This window comes from Heterodontus francisci, chromosome 1 (assembly GCF_036365525.1).
Source record: "Heterodontus francisci isolate sHetFra1 chromosome 1, sHetFra1.hap1, whole genome shotgun sequence".
Taxonomy (NCBI): Eukaryota; Metazoa; Chordata; class Chondrichthyes; order Heterodontiformes; family Heterodontidae; genus Heterodontus; species Heterodontus francisci.
The window spans coordinates 138,432,340-138,448,249 of record NC_090371.1 but is presented as its reverse complement, the minus strand read 5'-3'; the positions used below and the strand labels follow the sequence as shown (position 1 = coordinate 138,448,249).

At 43.3% G+C, this 15,910-nt stretch overlaps 1 protein-coding gene across 1 annotated transcript in view; it reads left to right on the top strand.

Annotated features, from left to right (window-relative positions):
* The window catches only part of wdr19 (WD repeat domain 19), a 209,785-nt gene that overhangs the window by 125,795 nt on the left and 68,080 nt on the right, over positions 1 to 15,910 (top strand). The window contains exons 22-23 of the mRNA XM_068036669.1: positions 4,822 to 4,968; positions 6,118 to 6,200. Of these exons, the coding sequence (XP_067892770.1) occupies positions 4,822 to 4,968; positions 6,118 to 6,200 (230 nt within the window). The remainder of the gene's footprint in view (positions 1 to 4,821; positions 4,969 to 6,117; positions 6,201 to 15,910) is intronic.

The following is a 15,910-nucleotide window of genomic DNA, read 5'->3' as shown; positions in this document are numbered from 1 at the left end:
CCCCTTTAAGCCATTTACACTTAAGACTATCCCAGTTGATATTAGGTAAGTTGAAATCCCCTACTATTATTACCCTATTATTTTTCTGCCTCTCTGAGATTTGCCTCATATCTGCTCCTCTATCTCTCCCTGACGGTTTGGAGGCCTATAGTACACTCCCAGCAAGTGATTGCTCCCTTTTTGTTTTTAAGTTTTACCCATATGGCCTCATTTGAGGAACCTTCTGAGATATCATCCCTCCTTACTGTAGTAATTGACTCCTTGATCAACAGTGCCATACCACCTCCTCTTTTATCCCCTCCCCTGTCATGCCTGATGATTCTATACCCTGGAATATTGATCTACCAGTCCTGCCCCTCCCGCAACCATGTCTCTCTGATAGCAACAATATCATGATCCCACGTGCTTACCAACGCCCTCAATTCATCTGCCTTACTAGTAAGACTCCTTGCATTAAAATAGATGCAATCCAGCCTTGCATTTTTCACTTGTGCCTTAACAGGTCTATATTTGTTCTGCCTTCCAGAGTGACTCAGTTTCTCTTCTATATTTGACTGTGCATCACCCCCTACTGTACCTCCCCTCTGTATCCCATTCCCCTGCCAAATTAGTTTAAATCCCCTCCAACAGCACTAGCAAACCTCCCAGCAAGGTTCTGAAGAAGGGTCACTGACCTGAAACGTTAACTCTGCTTCTATTTCCACAGATGCTGCCAGACCTGCTGAGTATTTCCTGCACTACTTGTTTTTATTTCAGATTTCCAGCATCCGCAGTATTTTGCTTTTATCCCAGCAAGGATGTTGGTCCCGTTCCGGTTCAGGTGCAACCCGTCCAACCTGTACAGGTCCCACCTTTGCCAGAAACAGGCCCAGTGATCCAGGAAACTAAAGCCCTCTCTCCTGCACCATCTCTTCAGCCACGCATTCATCTGCTCTATTCTTCTATTCCTCTACTCACTAGCACGTGGACCGACATTTCCATGAATATGTGGCCAAAAGTGCCAAAAAGATTTTCAAGATTATCTTTCCAGCTGCGGGAGAGTCCACTCCAACATCGGTATTCCCCAATCACTCTTCAAAGCCCCTCGCAACTAACCTCGCATTAGCCTTATAAGTTCCATCAGGAAGGACTTTTTCAGTGCAAATCCATCTATGTGAAAAGGCTGGCTGTCCCCTATCCAGTACCTCAGAATAAATTCCAAACTCTCTCCAACTCACTAATTCCTTATGTTTTGCTTCTCTTATTAGTTTATCCTCGAGCTTATTGGCAGCCACTAAAACTTCACGATCATGAGGCCTTCTGCTTCTAGTTCTATTCCGAGACTCCCCTGAGCCTTCGTTTCATTGTGGAATCTGTTCATACTACGGCCTCTATTAGCAATTTGATGTCTTTCGGGACTATTGCTAGAAGATCTCCCTCGCACCTTATTGGAGGCTCTTTCCCCAGTACGTGATCGCTTCCTTATGCAAGAGTCACTTCCTGACCCACTATCAAAATTTGCACTGCGCTTTCTTACCCTTCACTCTTCAACCCATTCTGCTAGTCCACAGCTCTGGCTTCTTGGCCATCATCTTGAACATTTAACCAATATTTAAACTTCCTGTAGATTTTCCTGCACGCCCCACAATTGTCGCATCCCTCCATTTACCAGACCCCTCTGGAATATTTGTCACCCAAGTATCTATTTGAGGCAATTGGCCTTTGGATGCCATAGCTCTTTCCTGAGCATCATGATCGGTTACATTACTATCCAACTCTTGAGCTACCTGTGCCTCAGGGCCTTCATCACAAAACACATGAGTATTTGAGATACAAGGTGCCTCTTCTCCCTCTATCAGCTGCTCAGATTCTGAGATTTTGTAACGAACCCCGATTAATTGTGAAGAATGAACCTTAACAGTTTGATTTCCATGCTTGATAACTATTGTTTTACCATCCCGACTGATTACCTTACCAGGGCCCTTCCATTCCCTATGGCCCTCTCTTTTATAATATACGAAATCTCCTGAACTAAACACCACCTCAGATGGTCTTATACAGTGCCGCAGAGCTCTGAATTTTCTCAGAGACCTCAGCCTTGATGAAAGCCTGTCTTCCTGCATGCAAAGCATTCAAATGTGTAGAAATAATGGAACTAATTGTAGTTCCTTCTAGAGCAGGAGGATGGTCGCACAGTACAGAAGGCACTTTGGGATTCCGCCCATAGATCAATTGATAGGGACTATATCCTCCAACCATCTGAAGTGAATTCTTCGCATGAACCGCCCATGCCTGGGTAGTTGTCAACTTGCAGTTTGGCTGGTCAGCCAAGATTTTATGTAACATTTCATCGACCACTGCATGATTCCTTTCACAAAGCCCATTGCTAAAAGTGTTCAGCTGCAGTGTTTATAAGCATAATGTTCATATTTTCACACATATCCCTAAACTCATCATTGGCAAATTCCCCTCCATTATCAGTCAGAAACTTAGCTGCTGCCCCAAGCCCAGTCCCTATCCATTTCTCCATAATTTTGTCTATAATCACCCCTTTGTCCTGACTATTTATTATCGTAGAAAGACTAAATCTAGTTGTTAGGTCTATAAAATGTAGAATGAAAATATTCTTGTCTTTTCCCATACCTTTAAATCCATGGCAACTACATCGTTAAAGTCACGTGCCAATGGAAGGCTGACAATAGGACATGATGGTGTCCTCCAATACTTTTTACAAATTTCACACTTTTCAGTAATCTCTTCTGTTATCCTTGTATACTCTTCATCAGTCACACCTGTATCTTTTAGTAGGGTTTTTAATCTCTGATAAGAAGAGTGAGCAAATTGTCTGTGTAACTTTAAGACAACTTGCCTTTTATTTCTCTGATTCGTGACACCTGATGCTATCAATACTTCTTTAACACTCTGACTAGAAATATCAGGTTTTGTTGAGGGTATACAATAATACCCTGACTGGGTAAATTGCAAATTCATTGGCTTCCCAAAAATAATTGCCTCATCATGCTCCATATCAAGTTTCATCTGTGCCTTTTTCATTGAAGGCTTACTTGAGAGTAAAGGTATCTCACTGGAGACTACATCAGTACTAATAAAGTGGCTTACCCCAGCTATTTTACATAGGATTACTACTCTCTCCAGTGATTCAATGTGTTGTCATCACCAAACCTAAAGCTGGTAGTACTTTTATACTCCTTAACCTTGCATCGATCCTCACTACTGAGTGAATCCAGATAACACTGTAACCAAACAGTTCCACATACTGTCGACGTACAAGCTCCATCCAGTACCGCACGGTTAAACGAATCCGCAACCAACACATTCATCGCAGGACTAAAACTCCTTGTGACTACTACCATTCGTTCAGATCCATCAGTATCTTCCTCTTCTGCCTCAGAATTCTCTGCGTCATGTGTTATTTCGAAGACTCTGCCCCTCCGCTTAGGGCAGTTCATTGCATAATGATACTTTGAGTCACATCTGAAGCATCTATTAACTATTCCTTGGGCATTCCTGGGATTCATTCACCTTTGATTGTTGTTCCAACCCTGTCTTCCATTGTAATATTCAGACCTGCTAAAGGTGCTTTCATCCTTATTCCTGCTGTCTTTAACTCTTCCATTGTACTTAGGCCTGCTTCCAGTACCTGGATTATTTCTAAATCTTGTAAAGATTGAGTCCTCCATTCTTTGTGTCACCGCAGAGTGCCCCGCTTGTTCTACCAGGACTGCGGGAAATGACTGAAATGACTGTTTCCCAGGAAATATTTTAAGGCAGTGGACATTTGGTCCAATAGGGAATCTTTGTCAAAGAACCGAACCCCAGTTAGAACCAGGAGCCTGTCCATATGCGACACCCTAGCACAATCTAGCAATTTAAAAGCTAGCCCTGAACCAGGGATCTCCAAATTGAATTTCCTCAATCTTTCATACAGTCTGTTAAAGTCCATGACATATTCCTCCATTGAATAACCATGTGCTTTCCAAAATCTATCAAAGTCTGACCATGCCTCGTAGACATTCAATAGGTCATCTTTCTTGTAAATTTCATCCATGAATTCTAACAGAAGATCCATCAGTATCCAACTGACGAGCATCCAGTTCAGAAAACACTTCACTTCTGATTTTACTTTTGGATGGAAGTGACAATGCCAAGGTCATACCTTGTTTCCTTTTTGGTAGAGATGTAACCCGTGTCCACATATCCACTTCATTCTTCCACTGGTCATATAGTTCAGACTCAGAAAACACCGGAGGGTAATCATACCCCAACACTTTGCCCTTGCTTTCTGCTATATTTTTCACAATTGCCCTTTAGACTTTAGTTTTCTATCCAAAATAATTTCCTATTTTCCAACCTTCAGCTTTAGGCAACCATCCTCTGCTACCATGTTAAACTCTCTCATTTTTCTCCCTCCCTCATAGATTCTCTGGGGTTGGCCCTATGTACCCAATTTCCCCCTCCCAGGGGAAGAGGACCCACAACTTCACCTTCTTGCAGCTTAGCCCCTTCAGTATTATTGCACTGGTGTGACTTAAGCATCCCACAGCCCCAACAATTACAATAGATATGATTATAATTTGTTTTCATTCAGACTACTCAGTTCCCCAGCTGCAGTATTGCCTGCCTTCTCCCTACCTCACTCCGCACTGGGATTATCCATGTCTTCATTGCTACTTCCTGGCTCAAGTTCTCTGTGCCAGCCTCCCAAGCTCAAATGATCATTGCTGTTATGCACATCAGTACATTTCATGGCCATAGTGGTTCTATCTAATTAATTTTCCGTGTGCTATTGTTTTTCTTTCTGAAATGTTCTTTTTTGTATAGTACCTTGACCATGATGAAGCTTGTTCAGCTGGAATTGCAAGGATGTCCATACGGATGGGTGATATTCGACGTGGAGTCAACCAGGCAATCAGACACACCAGCAGAGTTCTGAAGAAAGACTGTGGTGTTATTCTAGAGAGTATGAAGGTATAAGATGATCCCTGGATAATTAGAACTACAGGGCATAAGAGAAGTCCCAGCAGACTCAAGTAGCAGGAATGATAATTGCAATTATCAAAACCAACTATGGAAATGGTACCAATATCGGAGCCCTCGTAGCTTCTCACAAGGACTAGTTTTTAAAGAGAGTGGGGTAGAAATGCAATTCGGACGGTGGTGCAAAACGGGCAATATCAGATCAGCTGCCTGTTTTATGCAGTGCCTGAATATCAGGTGCTGCGTATAATGGGCAGTCGATCTGATATTACCCGTTTTGCGCCACTACTCGAGTCGCAGTTTTACCCCAGTGTGATTACATTGGTGGAGATTCAAGATAGTAAGTGACAAGAATTTTTGGGAGTTTTTGCTATACTTGATAATGTTGGTTAGTTTAGTGGTAGCATTAATGCCTCTGAGCTATAGGATTGTAGATGTAAACCCAACTTAGAAAATGTACTTAATATCTGATAGATGAGCATTTGGCAGAGCTCATTCAATCTGTATTTCTATTTAACTTTGTTCTGTAATATTGAGAGAATTCTCATCCAATTCAATTGCTCATTCAATCTGTGTTGTTCTCATGTTCCACTCGGAACTAGCTCAGAGATGCATTAACAATGGGTCACAAGCCTGTTTTTAGAGGAACTAGTTGGGGATTGGTGTGTTTCACAAAGGTTTCCTATGCAACTAAGAAAAATATATACCAAAGTATGTGCAGATGTTTTTGGAGACATTTTGCACGCCTTTTTCCCGTTAATCTCTGTGCTTGAGCAAATAGTTGTTGGAAATGTGGGGTTATGGAGCGTACATCCTGTGAGCAGTTTCTTAACAACCCAGTCCATTGACATCAAAGCTGTTGAAGTTTGGAGCTCTTGTTCTCTATCACACTGGTGTGTTTTCCCCTGTGAAATGTTTGAATACAAAACTCCACCAAGGAATCCAATAGAATAGCATTATTTCAATAAAGAACACATTTTTGTAGTATAATGTAATTGCAATTTCCAGTGATTCTGCACTATAATTCTCTCAATATTACAGAACAAAGTTAAATAGAAATACAGATTGAATCCAGAATCTTTGTAGACTATGTCATAATTGGTTTTCTACACTGTAATCTTGTTTATGTTTTAATCACAGCAGTTCTCCGAGGCTGCTCAGTTATATGAGAAAGGACAATACTATGACAAAGCAGCATCTGTTTACATCCGTTGTAAAAATTGGTAAGGAAATTTTACTGATGCATCAAAGTTCATTTTAAAAGGTGTGCATTATGCTTTACAAACTGTCTAATAACATGTTTGTAAATGTAATAGTTGTGTCTTGGCTCATGTACAAGCGTTCTAATTAATTCAGTGGTTCTTGTGAAAAAGAATTAAGCATATTTTGGAGGAAAAAAATCAGTTCCCCTTTCTGGTTTTGTAGTTCTTTTCCACTATAAAACACTAAACCAATCAGAATAGGGAGATTTATTTTAAATTAGTGTCTACAAGGATTTCATGTTTCTACAGTGAGGAAAAGAATCAGATAGTGTGAATATCATTCAATTCCTTTTCAACCATCATGGCAGCTCCCTCTACACTGTAACTAGCAAACATAGAATAGGATGTAACTTTTTATTTTCTTAATAGCTCCATAGGTGATGTACCCGTTCTTCTTGTAGCATGTTTAACTTCCAGAACCCATTGCCACTAATACATGCTTTACCTGTAACCTGTTTCAGCCTGACTCCCTACCACTCCTTGTCTTATGGTTTTCTCACCTTGCCTGCTACTTGTCATTTGCTCTATCCCAGATACTCACTCCTGGGTCTCTGTTGAGTCTGCTGTTCTTGACTCAAGAGGAGATGGGCTAGTATACATTGGAGGTCTGGAACTTTCACCTGCAACGATCTCCATCTGAATTTCAGGGGACAGTGTATTTTAATAATGGACTGGGCATCTTCACCTTTAAGAGCACAACAGGGGCGTGCGCTCTCACAGCCAGGATATGGAGCAGCAACAACAACAACTTCTGTTAAAGACGCTCTATAAATATAGTAAAATGTCCCAAGGCGCTTCACAGGTGCATTATGAAACAAAATATGACACCAAGCTACATGAAGAGGTATTAGATCAGATGACCAAAAGTTTGGTCAAAGAGGTAGGTTTTAGGGAGTGTCTTATACGAGGAAAGCGAGGTACACATATTGGAGTGATTAAAATCAGGGACGCTCAAGAGACCAAAATTAGAGGAGCGCAGATATCTTGGAGGGTTCTGGGGCTGGAGGAGATTGCAGAGATAGGGAAGGGTGAGGCCATGGAGGAATGTAAAAAAAGAAAAGACTCAAGAATTAAGAAGTTTCTTGACTGGGAGCTAATGTCGGTCAGCGAGCACAAGGATGATAGGTGAATGGGACTTGATGCGAGCTAAGACACGGGCAGCAGAGCTTTGGATGACCTCAAGTTTACGGAGGGTAGAATGTAGGAGACCAGCTTGGAGTGCGTTGGAATAGTCAAGTCTAGAGATAACAAAGGCATGAATGAGGGCTTCAGCAGCAGATGAGCTGAGACAGTAGCGAAGTCGAGCGATGTTACTGGGGTGGAAATAGGCAGTCTTAGTGATGCTGTGAATATGAGGTCGGAAGTTCATCTGGGGGTCAAAGTGACACCAAGGTTTCAAACAGGCTGGCTTAATCTCAGATTGTTGCCACAGAGAGGGAATGAGTCATTAGCTAAGGAATGGAGTTTGGAGCGGGGAACAAAAACGATGGCTTCAGTCTTCCCAATATTTAATTGGAGGAAATTTCTGCTCATCCAGTACTGGATGTCAGAAAAGCAGTCTGATGGTTTAGCAACAGTGAAGGAGTTGAGAGAAGTAAGTGGTGGTGAGGTAGAGCGGGTGTCGTCAACATACATGTGAAAACTAACGCTATGCTTTCAGATGATGTCACTGAGGGGCAGCATGTAGATGAGAAATAGGAGGGGGCCAAGGATAGATCCTTGGGAGCAGGAACAGAAGCCATTACAAGTGATTCTCTGGCTACGATTAGGTAAATAACAATGGAACCAGGTGAGAGCAGTCCCACCCAACTGGATGACAGTGGAGAGGCATTGGAGGAGGATGGTGTGGTCAACCGTGTCAAAGGCTGCAGGCGGGTCGAGAAGGACAAGGAGGGAAAGTTTACCTTTGTCACAGTCCCTTTGTCACAGTCACATAGGATGTCATTTGTGACTTTGATAAGAGCTGTTTCGGGACCGTGGCAGGGGCAGAAACCTGATTGGAGGGGGATTCAAACGTGGAGTTCTGGGAAAGATGGGAATGGATTTGGGAGGTGACAACATGTTCAAGGACTTTGGAGAGGAAAGGGAGGTTGAAGATGGGATGGTCGTTTGCAAGGATGGGAGGTCAAGGGTTGATTTTTTTGAGGAGAGAGGTGATGATGGAAGATTTAAAAGAGAGAGGAACAACACCTGAAGAGAGAGGTATTAACAATATCGGTTAACATGGTGGGGAAATTGGGTGGACTAATAAAAAGATAATGTGATCCTGCCATTAAATTAGATCTGGGCATTTCCAGATTTCCAAAGTACAAACACATGCTTCCACTCTTACCCCACCACCCCATAAATAATGGGCCCATGCAGTCGGTGTGATCTTAGAGCAGCACACTGCTATGCCAAGAGGGGAACCATCAGGGCATTCTGTTGCCAATCCTCTGGAAGCCCAGTAATACCCCAAAGTACTTCAGCAAAATAAAGATTGGGCAAAAGAACTACAAAATCCTCACCAGATGATTCCAGATGCAGCATTATGCCAATGCACTGCTCACGTGTAATGCTCATTTTTATGGGGCCCCAGGAGAAACAACCCTATGGGGTTAAATTGGTTAGCCTCTGAAAACAGGCCCAGGGGTCACAACACATGATTAAATGATGCCCATTGAGTGGAATGCAGGCAGCACCCCGACTTCATGCTGCTTGCTCATAATGATTTCTGTGTGCAACTAGCACTCCCCCGCACTGTTAATCAGCTGTGCGTATCAGCAGGGGACCCAATGTCATGAGTGGCTAAAGCTAGCCTGCACTACTTAAGCTAACCTGCACCATTTAAAGGGAAAGTTCATTGTGGCTGCAATAGGTGCTGCAAGTTGTTTTACAAGAGAGTCTGACCTGGGAAAGAGCGAAGAATAGCTGTCTATGGGAAAGTGCGGACACCAGGATTTTAGGAAGCTGCACTGGAGGTCTTGCTTGAAGAGATGGAAAGAAGAAGTGATGTCCTGTACCCTCGGGGAGCCCAGAGACCCTCCAGACACATGCTCAGAAGCCAGTGGCAAGAGATAGCGGAGGAGGCCAGTGGTAGGAGCATAGCTCCCAGAACATGGATGCAGTGCAGGAAGAAGTTTAATGATCTCACACGAGTGGCAAAGGTTATTGAATGCGTCTTCAAATACCTCATCCCATCAACTGCACCATTAACTGCTGATCAATTCACCAAAGCCCCATCAGTCACCTATCAGCAACCTCTATCATTTAGAACTCAACCTTCATCTGCTCACTTCACCCTCACACACTTAACACTGTTGCAAGCCTGAAACCTACATCTCACAGCTTGCGCACACTGGCAGCTATTCAAATTTGATAGCAACAATACCGAAACAGATTGCACAACATTCAATGACACACTTCCCTCTCTCACAGGAGAAGGTGATGCACAACTGCAGACAGCAGGAGCAATCAGAATGAGGACAGGCATGTTCTAGCCCCCATGGAAGAAATGGTGTTGGCTATTATGGGAAGGGCATTGCTGAGTCTGTGACCACCTGAATTCATTGAAGATGAGGGTATCTACATATCTAATTCCCCCTTCTCGTCCCACTTCTCCCTCATCTCACAATCTCTTTTGACTGAGAAGCAGCTGATGGTGTAAGCTTGCACTTTTCTTTTTCCTCTCCCATTACCACAACCAAACCTTTATCTCTTTTCCTTTCAGATTCCCAAGGAGAGCAACCTGCCCAGGCAGTGGAGGAACAGCAAGAAGAAAATGAAGATGACAACACACTGTCATTTGATTTCACAGTCACAACCATCAGCCACTGACACTGCACGTAATTTAAAGGATAGCACAGAGGTAGGATATGCACATGATGGAATATGGGGCACAAGTGTTCCGCAGCCAGGGGAGGGGGAAAGGATACTGCAGTGCCAGCTTGCTTGAGGGTGAGGTCACATACTAGTTCTGCTGCGGAGGATGCAGATGATGACTTCAATGGGCCAGGCTACAGAAGAATTCTGGCGGATGTACACATCCAAATGCTTGGTGCACTGGAAAGTCTGTCAGAAAGCCTGAATTCATTGTCAAGAAGCATGGAGGAGTCTGGCACCACCTTGGGGGGTTGCACAGAGCTTGGAGCCCACCCTTTCCAACACGATGTAGTGTCTGATGGATGATGTCACAGATTCCATTGCAGCACAAGCAGCATCCAAAAGCAGCTGCAGTGGAAGCTCAGACTGGTATCATGCAATGTCAGCTTTCTGTCATGGAAGCTCAGACTGCGCCATCATAGCTCTGGAAGCCATTGTTCAAAGGGTCTTCCAGGGCATCATAGCACTCCACAAATCTGCTCTCCAACAAAGGACTCAGATTGCTGAGGCACTGCCGGAACGGTGGCAGAGACTGCATGGAATATGAACCTGCTGTCCTGTCTCAGGATGACAGCATTCATGCTACCACCCCTGCACTCTGGCAGTTCCCTTGCTGTCATCTGTCAGCCAGCCAGCCCAGACTGCTGTGGCCCAGGCCAAGATGATACAGTCTGCAGCTGACCCTTCTAGGCCCAGAGCTGCTAGCGGTCACTATCCAAGGCCATCTGCAGTCCTCTACTGAAAGTCAGCCACTTTCCACCTATAACCATGTTGGGGAAGCGCCTCGTAGGAGCACGAGGACAGGTGAAGACACACAGAAGAGACACTAAAGGAATGCATAATAGTAATTACTTTGTTTTTGTATGCACAATGGCATGATTTAATATATAAATTTGGATTGGAATGTGCATTTTGTGTTGGCTTTTACTTTTGCATTGTGCCAAAAAGGGCAATTTAATGGTCAGTTACAGAGGGAAAGTAATGAGTGTGGGACTCTTAGTGAATAGTGAATTGGGATTGAGGTTATTGGTGTCACTCAATAATTATTTGTTTACCCAGAGCCAGGGCAAGATGGGGGTGTCTGGGTTGCAGCCTACCTTCCTTTTCCTTCTCATCCGCCCCTTCCTTTTCAACGTCCTCCTCTGCATCTTCCTTGCGCTCCTGCTCCTCTGCTTCTTGCCCTTTGTAAGGGCCATTCCCTCATGTAACAACTAAATGGTTGGAGTCATACCTAGCACAAAGGAAGATGATTGTGGTTGTTGGAGGCCAATCATCTCAGCCCCAGGATGTTGCTGCAGGAGTTCCTCAGGCTAGTGTCCTAGGTCCAACCATCTTCAGCTGCTTTATCAATGACCTTCCCTCCATAATAAGGTCAGAAGTGGGGATCTTGGCTGATGACTGTACAATGTTCAGCACCATTCGCAACTCCTCAGATACTGAAACAGTCCGTGTCCATATGCAACAAGATCTGGACAACATTCAGGCTTGGGCTGACAATTGGCAAGTTACATTCACGCCACACAAGTGCCAGGCAATGACGTTCTCCAACAAGATAGAGTCAAATCATCTCCCCTTGACATTCAGTAGCATTTCCATCACTGGATCCCCCACTATCAACATTCTGGGGTTACCATTGACCAGAAACTGAACTGGAGCACCTCTATAAATACTGTGGCTGCAAGAGCAGGTTAGAGGCTGGGAATTCTGTGGCGAGTAACCCACCTCCTTGACAATATTGAAGATGCTGGTCCCTTTAATTAAACAGGACTCATTTCAATGTTAATAGAGAGCAGATGATGCTCATTATAGTTTTGTAATTAAGGGCTGGGTTTTCGCCCAGTTGGGAGTTGCCTCTGGACGGGGAGTTGCCTCTGGACAGAGAGTTAGTCTAGATGAAGAGACTGGGAACTGATGTTTGGACTGAATTATGAATTACCAGTAAAACAGTTGTGGATTAGAGACTGTCATTTGCTTCCTCATTTTGGTGACTGGATATCTTCAGGTGGGAATATAAAGAAAAACAATGTTTCTTTCTCTAACCAAAGCAAGGCTCCTGGTGGCCTTTGGGATGAAATGACTGAATCATGCTGCAGGCTCTCGAACTATGATTACCCACCGGTCTTCTTGGAATTGGAAGCATATGAACAATGGAAGAATGAGGTGGAAATATGGACTCGGGTCACTTCCCTAACCAAGAGGAAGCAAGGTATGGCCTTGGCTTTGGCTTTACCAGGAAAAAGCAAGGTTAGAAATAAAGTATTTTCCGAACTGAACGTTACTGACTTGGATACTGAAGAGGGATTGCCAATTCTAATACAATTTATGGACAAGATTTACAAAAAGGATGATTTGTTGGAAGCCTATGAGGCACGGTCGATTTTTGTCCGTCTTCCTAAATTTATCAATCAGTCCATGGAAAAATATGTCATGGAATTTGATAGGTTACATAACAAACTTAAAAAAATTCTGTCTAGAAATTCCTGAGTCTATGCTTGCATTCAAATTGTTAGATTGTGCACAGATCTCTCGTATAGACAGACTTTTGGTTTTGACAAGGGTTCAGTTCCATGATAAAGATTCTCTTTTTGAGCAATTGACTGCAGCCCTAAAGAAATTTTTGGGAAAACAATCATTTTTAGCTACCTTCATTTCACAAATTGGAAATTCTACAGTGATAGAGAATGGAGGACTCCATGATTACTGGCTCTCAAAATCGACAGGGGTCTAGTCATGGGCGCTTGTACAGAGAGAGAGTTGCTGAAAGATCTTTTGAAGTGGGTTGCACTTATGATAGATCTATGGATCAAAACAGAAGGCAAGGTTGGGATGATAACCGAAGGCGAATGAATCCCAGAGATGCGCGAGGAGTGGTTGATACGTGTTTTCGGTGTGAATCTAAGTATCACTGTGCAAGGAATTGTCCTAGAACCAGGAATCGAGTATTTGAAGTCACTCATGAGACTGACGGTTCTGCTGATGAATATGATAATGATGAACGACATGACAATATCATATTGGTGACCGAAAACTCGAGTTGGGCCATGAGCATTTTGGTTGCCGATTCATTCAGTCGTCCGATATTAGATAGTGGCTGTGCCTCAACAGTGTGTGGAGTCGATTGGCTGAACTGTTACTTGGAATCCCTTGACAAAGAAGATAGAAGTAAAGTTAGAGAATGTGAAAGTGCTACTTGCTTTAGGTTTGGAGACGATAATACGTTAACGTCTTTAAAGAGTGGTCCTCCCGTGTGAAATAGTAGGAATGCGTCATTTCACAGCATTGATGTGGTCCAGAGTGACATACCGATGTTGAGTAAATCTTCGATGAGAAAAGCGAAGATGAGATTGGACATGGAGAATGACAAAGCGTTTGTCTTTGATAAAGTGGTAACTTTACAATTAACTGGATCAGGAGATTATTGTATTCCGTTGAGGAAACTGAGTGTGTCTTGCCTGGAAGTTGCACAGACAATTTGCCCATCCTTCATCGCAGAAGTTAAAGCTACGACTAAAGAATGCTGGAGTTGTGGATAAAGAATACGACTCCCTTGTTGAACAAATCACATCTCAATGTGACCTATGTATTAAATATCAGAAGACACTGCCGCACCTGGTTGTGACTCTCCCATTTGATCAGGAATTTAATGAAGTGGTGGCTATGGACTTGAAAGTGTGGGACAGAGATCATGGTACTTATCTGTTGCATTTTGTCAATGTGGCAACTAGGTTCAGCATATCTACAGTAATAAACAACAAGGACAAACAGACAATAGTGGATAAAGTTATGGAAAAGTGGGTTGGTACAGGTCTTGGAACACCAGCAAAATTTCTAACAGATAATGGAGGGGAATTTGCAAATATTTAAGGGACATGTGTGAGAACTTAAATACTTGTAGTTATGAACACTGCTGCAGAAAGTCCATTCAGCAATGGATTGTGTGAGAAATCATGGGATAATTGATGACTTGTTACACAAAATACTGGCGGATCAACGGAACTGTAAGCTACAAATGGCTCTGGCATGGGCAGTACATGAAATAATTCTTTACAAGTGTTGAGGGGGTGTGGTATAGCCCATACCAATTGGTATACGGCCCTAATCCAAAATTGCCTTCCATACTATGTGACGATCTTCTGGCCCTGGAGGGAACGACTATTAGCTCTACTTTCTCGGCTCACTTAAATGTGCTAAATGCTGACAGGCGAGCGTTTATCCAAGCTGCAGCATTAGAAAAAATTCGGAGAGCATAAGACATCGCATAAGACGGTCTGCGGAAGACTTTAGTTCTGGCGGTCTTGTTTATTATAAAAGAGAAGGGCATAGGGAATGGAAAGATCTAGGAAAAGTTATTGGACGTGATGGGAAAATTTTAGTAATATAACATGGGAATTAAACCATAAAAGCACATTGTTCGCGGGTACTAGGGATGCGTTATGAATTTTCGAATACCGAGAACATGGGAGAAGGTGATGATCATGAGGCACCATCTACATCGCATACCCATGCATTCTGCGATTTTGAGCCAGAGGGGTGGGATCTGAGAGGTCAAGAAATAGATACTGATACCCGTACTGTTCGGGAAGCACAAAAAGAAGCCATCTCATCCAGGGATCAATTGCCCAAAGTAGGTTCCCAGGTGGTGTACTGACCAGCAGGGTCCAATAACTGGAGGGAGGCTACAATAGTTGGATGAGCAGGGAAGTCTATAGGAAAATTCAAAAATTAGTTAAATGTCCAAGAAGAGGGACAAGAAGTGAAGGCCATAGATTGGCAAACAGGAGTTCAAGAATGGAGAACAAGAAAATGTAGCTCGAGTTCAGATAATCATTTGGGAGATGCGTCTGGGAGGAAAAAAAGGTCGCGTACAGTTGAAAGGACCTCTAGTAGACATTTTGACAGAGGTAGTCCAGAGAGTGCTCAACGTGAGAGGCCGCAGCCTGACAAGGCGACTGTGTAGCCTAGATAGTGGCGAACCTTCTCTGGGTAAGGGCAGAAGCAGCAGGCCCCGTGATCGGGAAGCATTTGTAGCCGCGAATAGATTAGAAGATAGGGCAATAAGAGAGGCTAAACTGAGAGTTAGATAGTTGGAGAGAATTTGGGCTATATTCAGAGATTGTGAATAGGGGCCAACCTGTTTTATCACACAGATGGATTTGTACAGAAAGTGCTACCAGATGGGACCTATAAGGCCAAGGCTCGGTTGGTGGCCAGAGGTTTTGAGGAGTGCTTGGAGGATAAAGATATCAGGGTAGACTCTTCCACAGCAGTGATTTTGAGAGTCTTTTTGGTTATTTTAGCAACTTATTCTTGGCAGGTGCAAGTCCATAGATATGAAAGTGGCTTTCCTTCAGGGTGACCTACTTCACAGGGAAGTGTTTCTCCTGCCTCCGAAGGAAGCATCAGACATAGAAGGGAAGCTCTGGAAGTTGAATAAATGTGTTTATGGGTTGAATGATGCTTCCTGGGTATTTTTTGGTGGGGGCAGTTCTGTTACAGTTAGGGTGTTCACAACTGCAGGCGGACCCTGCAATGTTTTATTAACACTATAATTGAAAACTCTCTGGTATCTTTATGATGCATGTGAATGATTTTTTGTGGGGTGGTACTAATGAGTTTGAAAAGAATGTTATTCATCAAATTATAGCAGTATTTAAAATTGGCAGTCAAGCTTCTGGGGCTTTTATATATGTGGGTTTGGAGATGAAACCGGGTGAGTCAAATGTAGTTTTACATCAGCATTCTTACTTGGAAAATGTCACTCCCATCACAACTGATCGCACCAGATCGGGACAGAAAGACACAGCTACGTG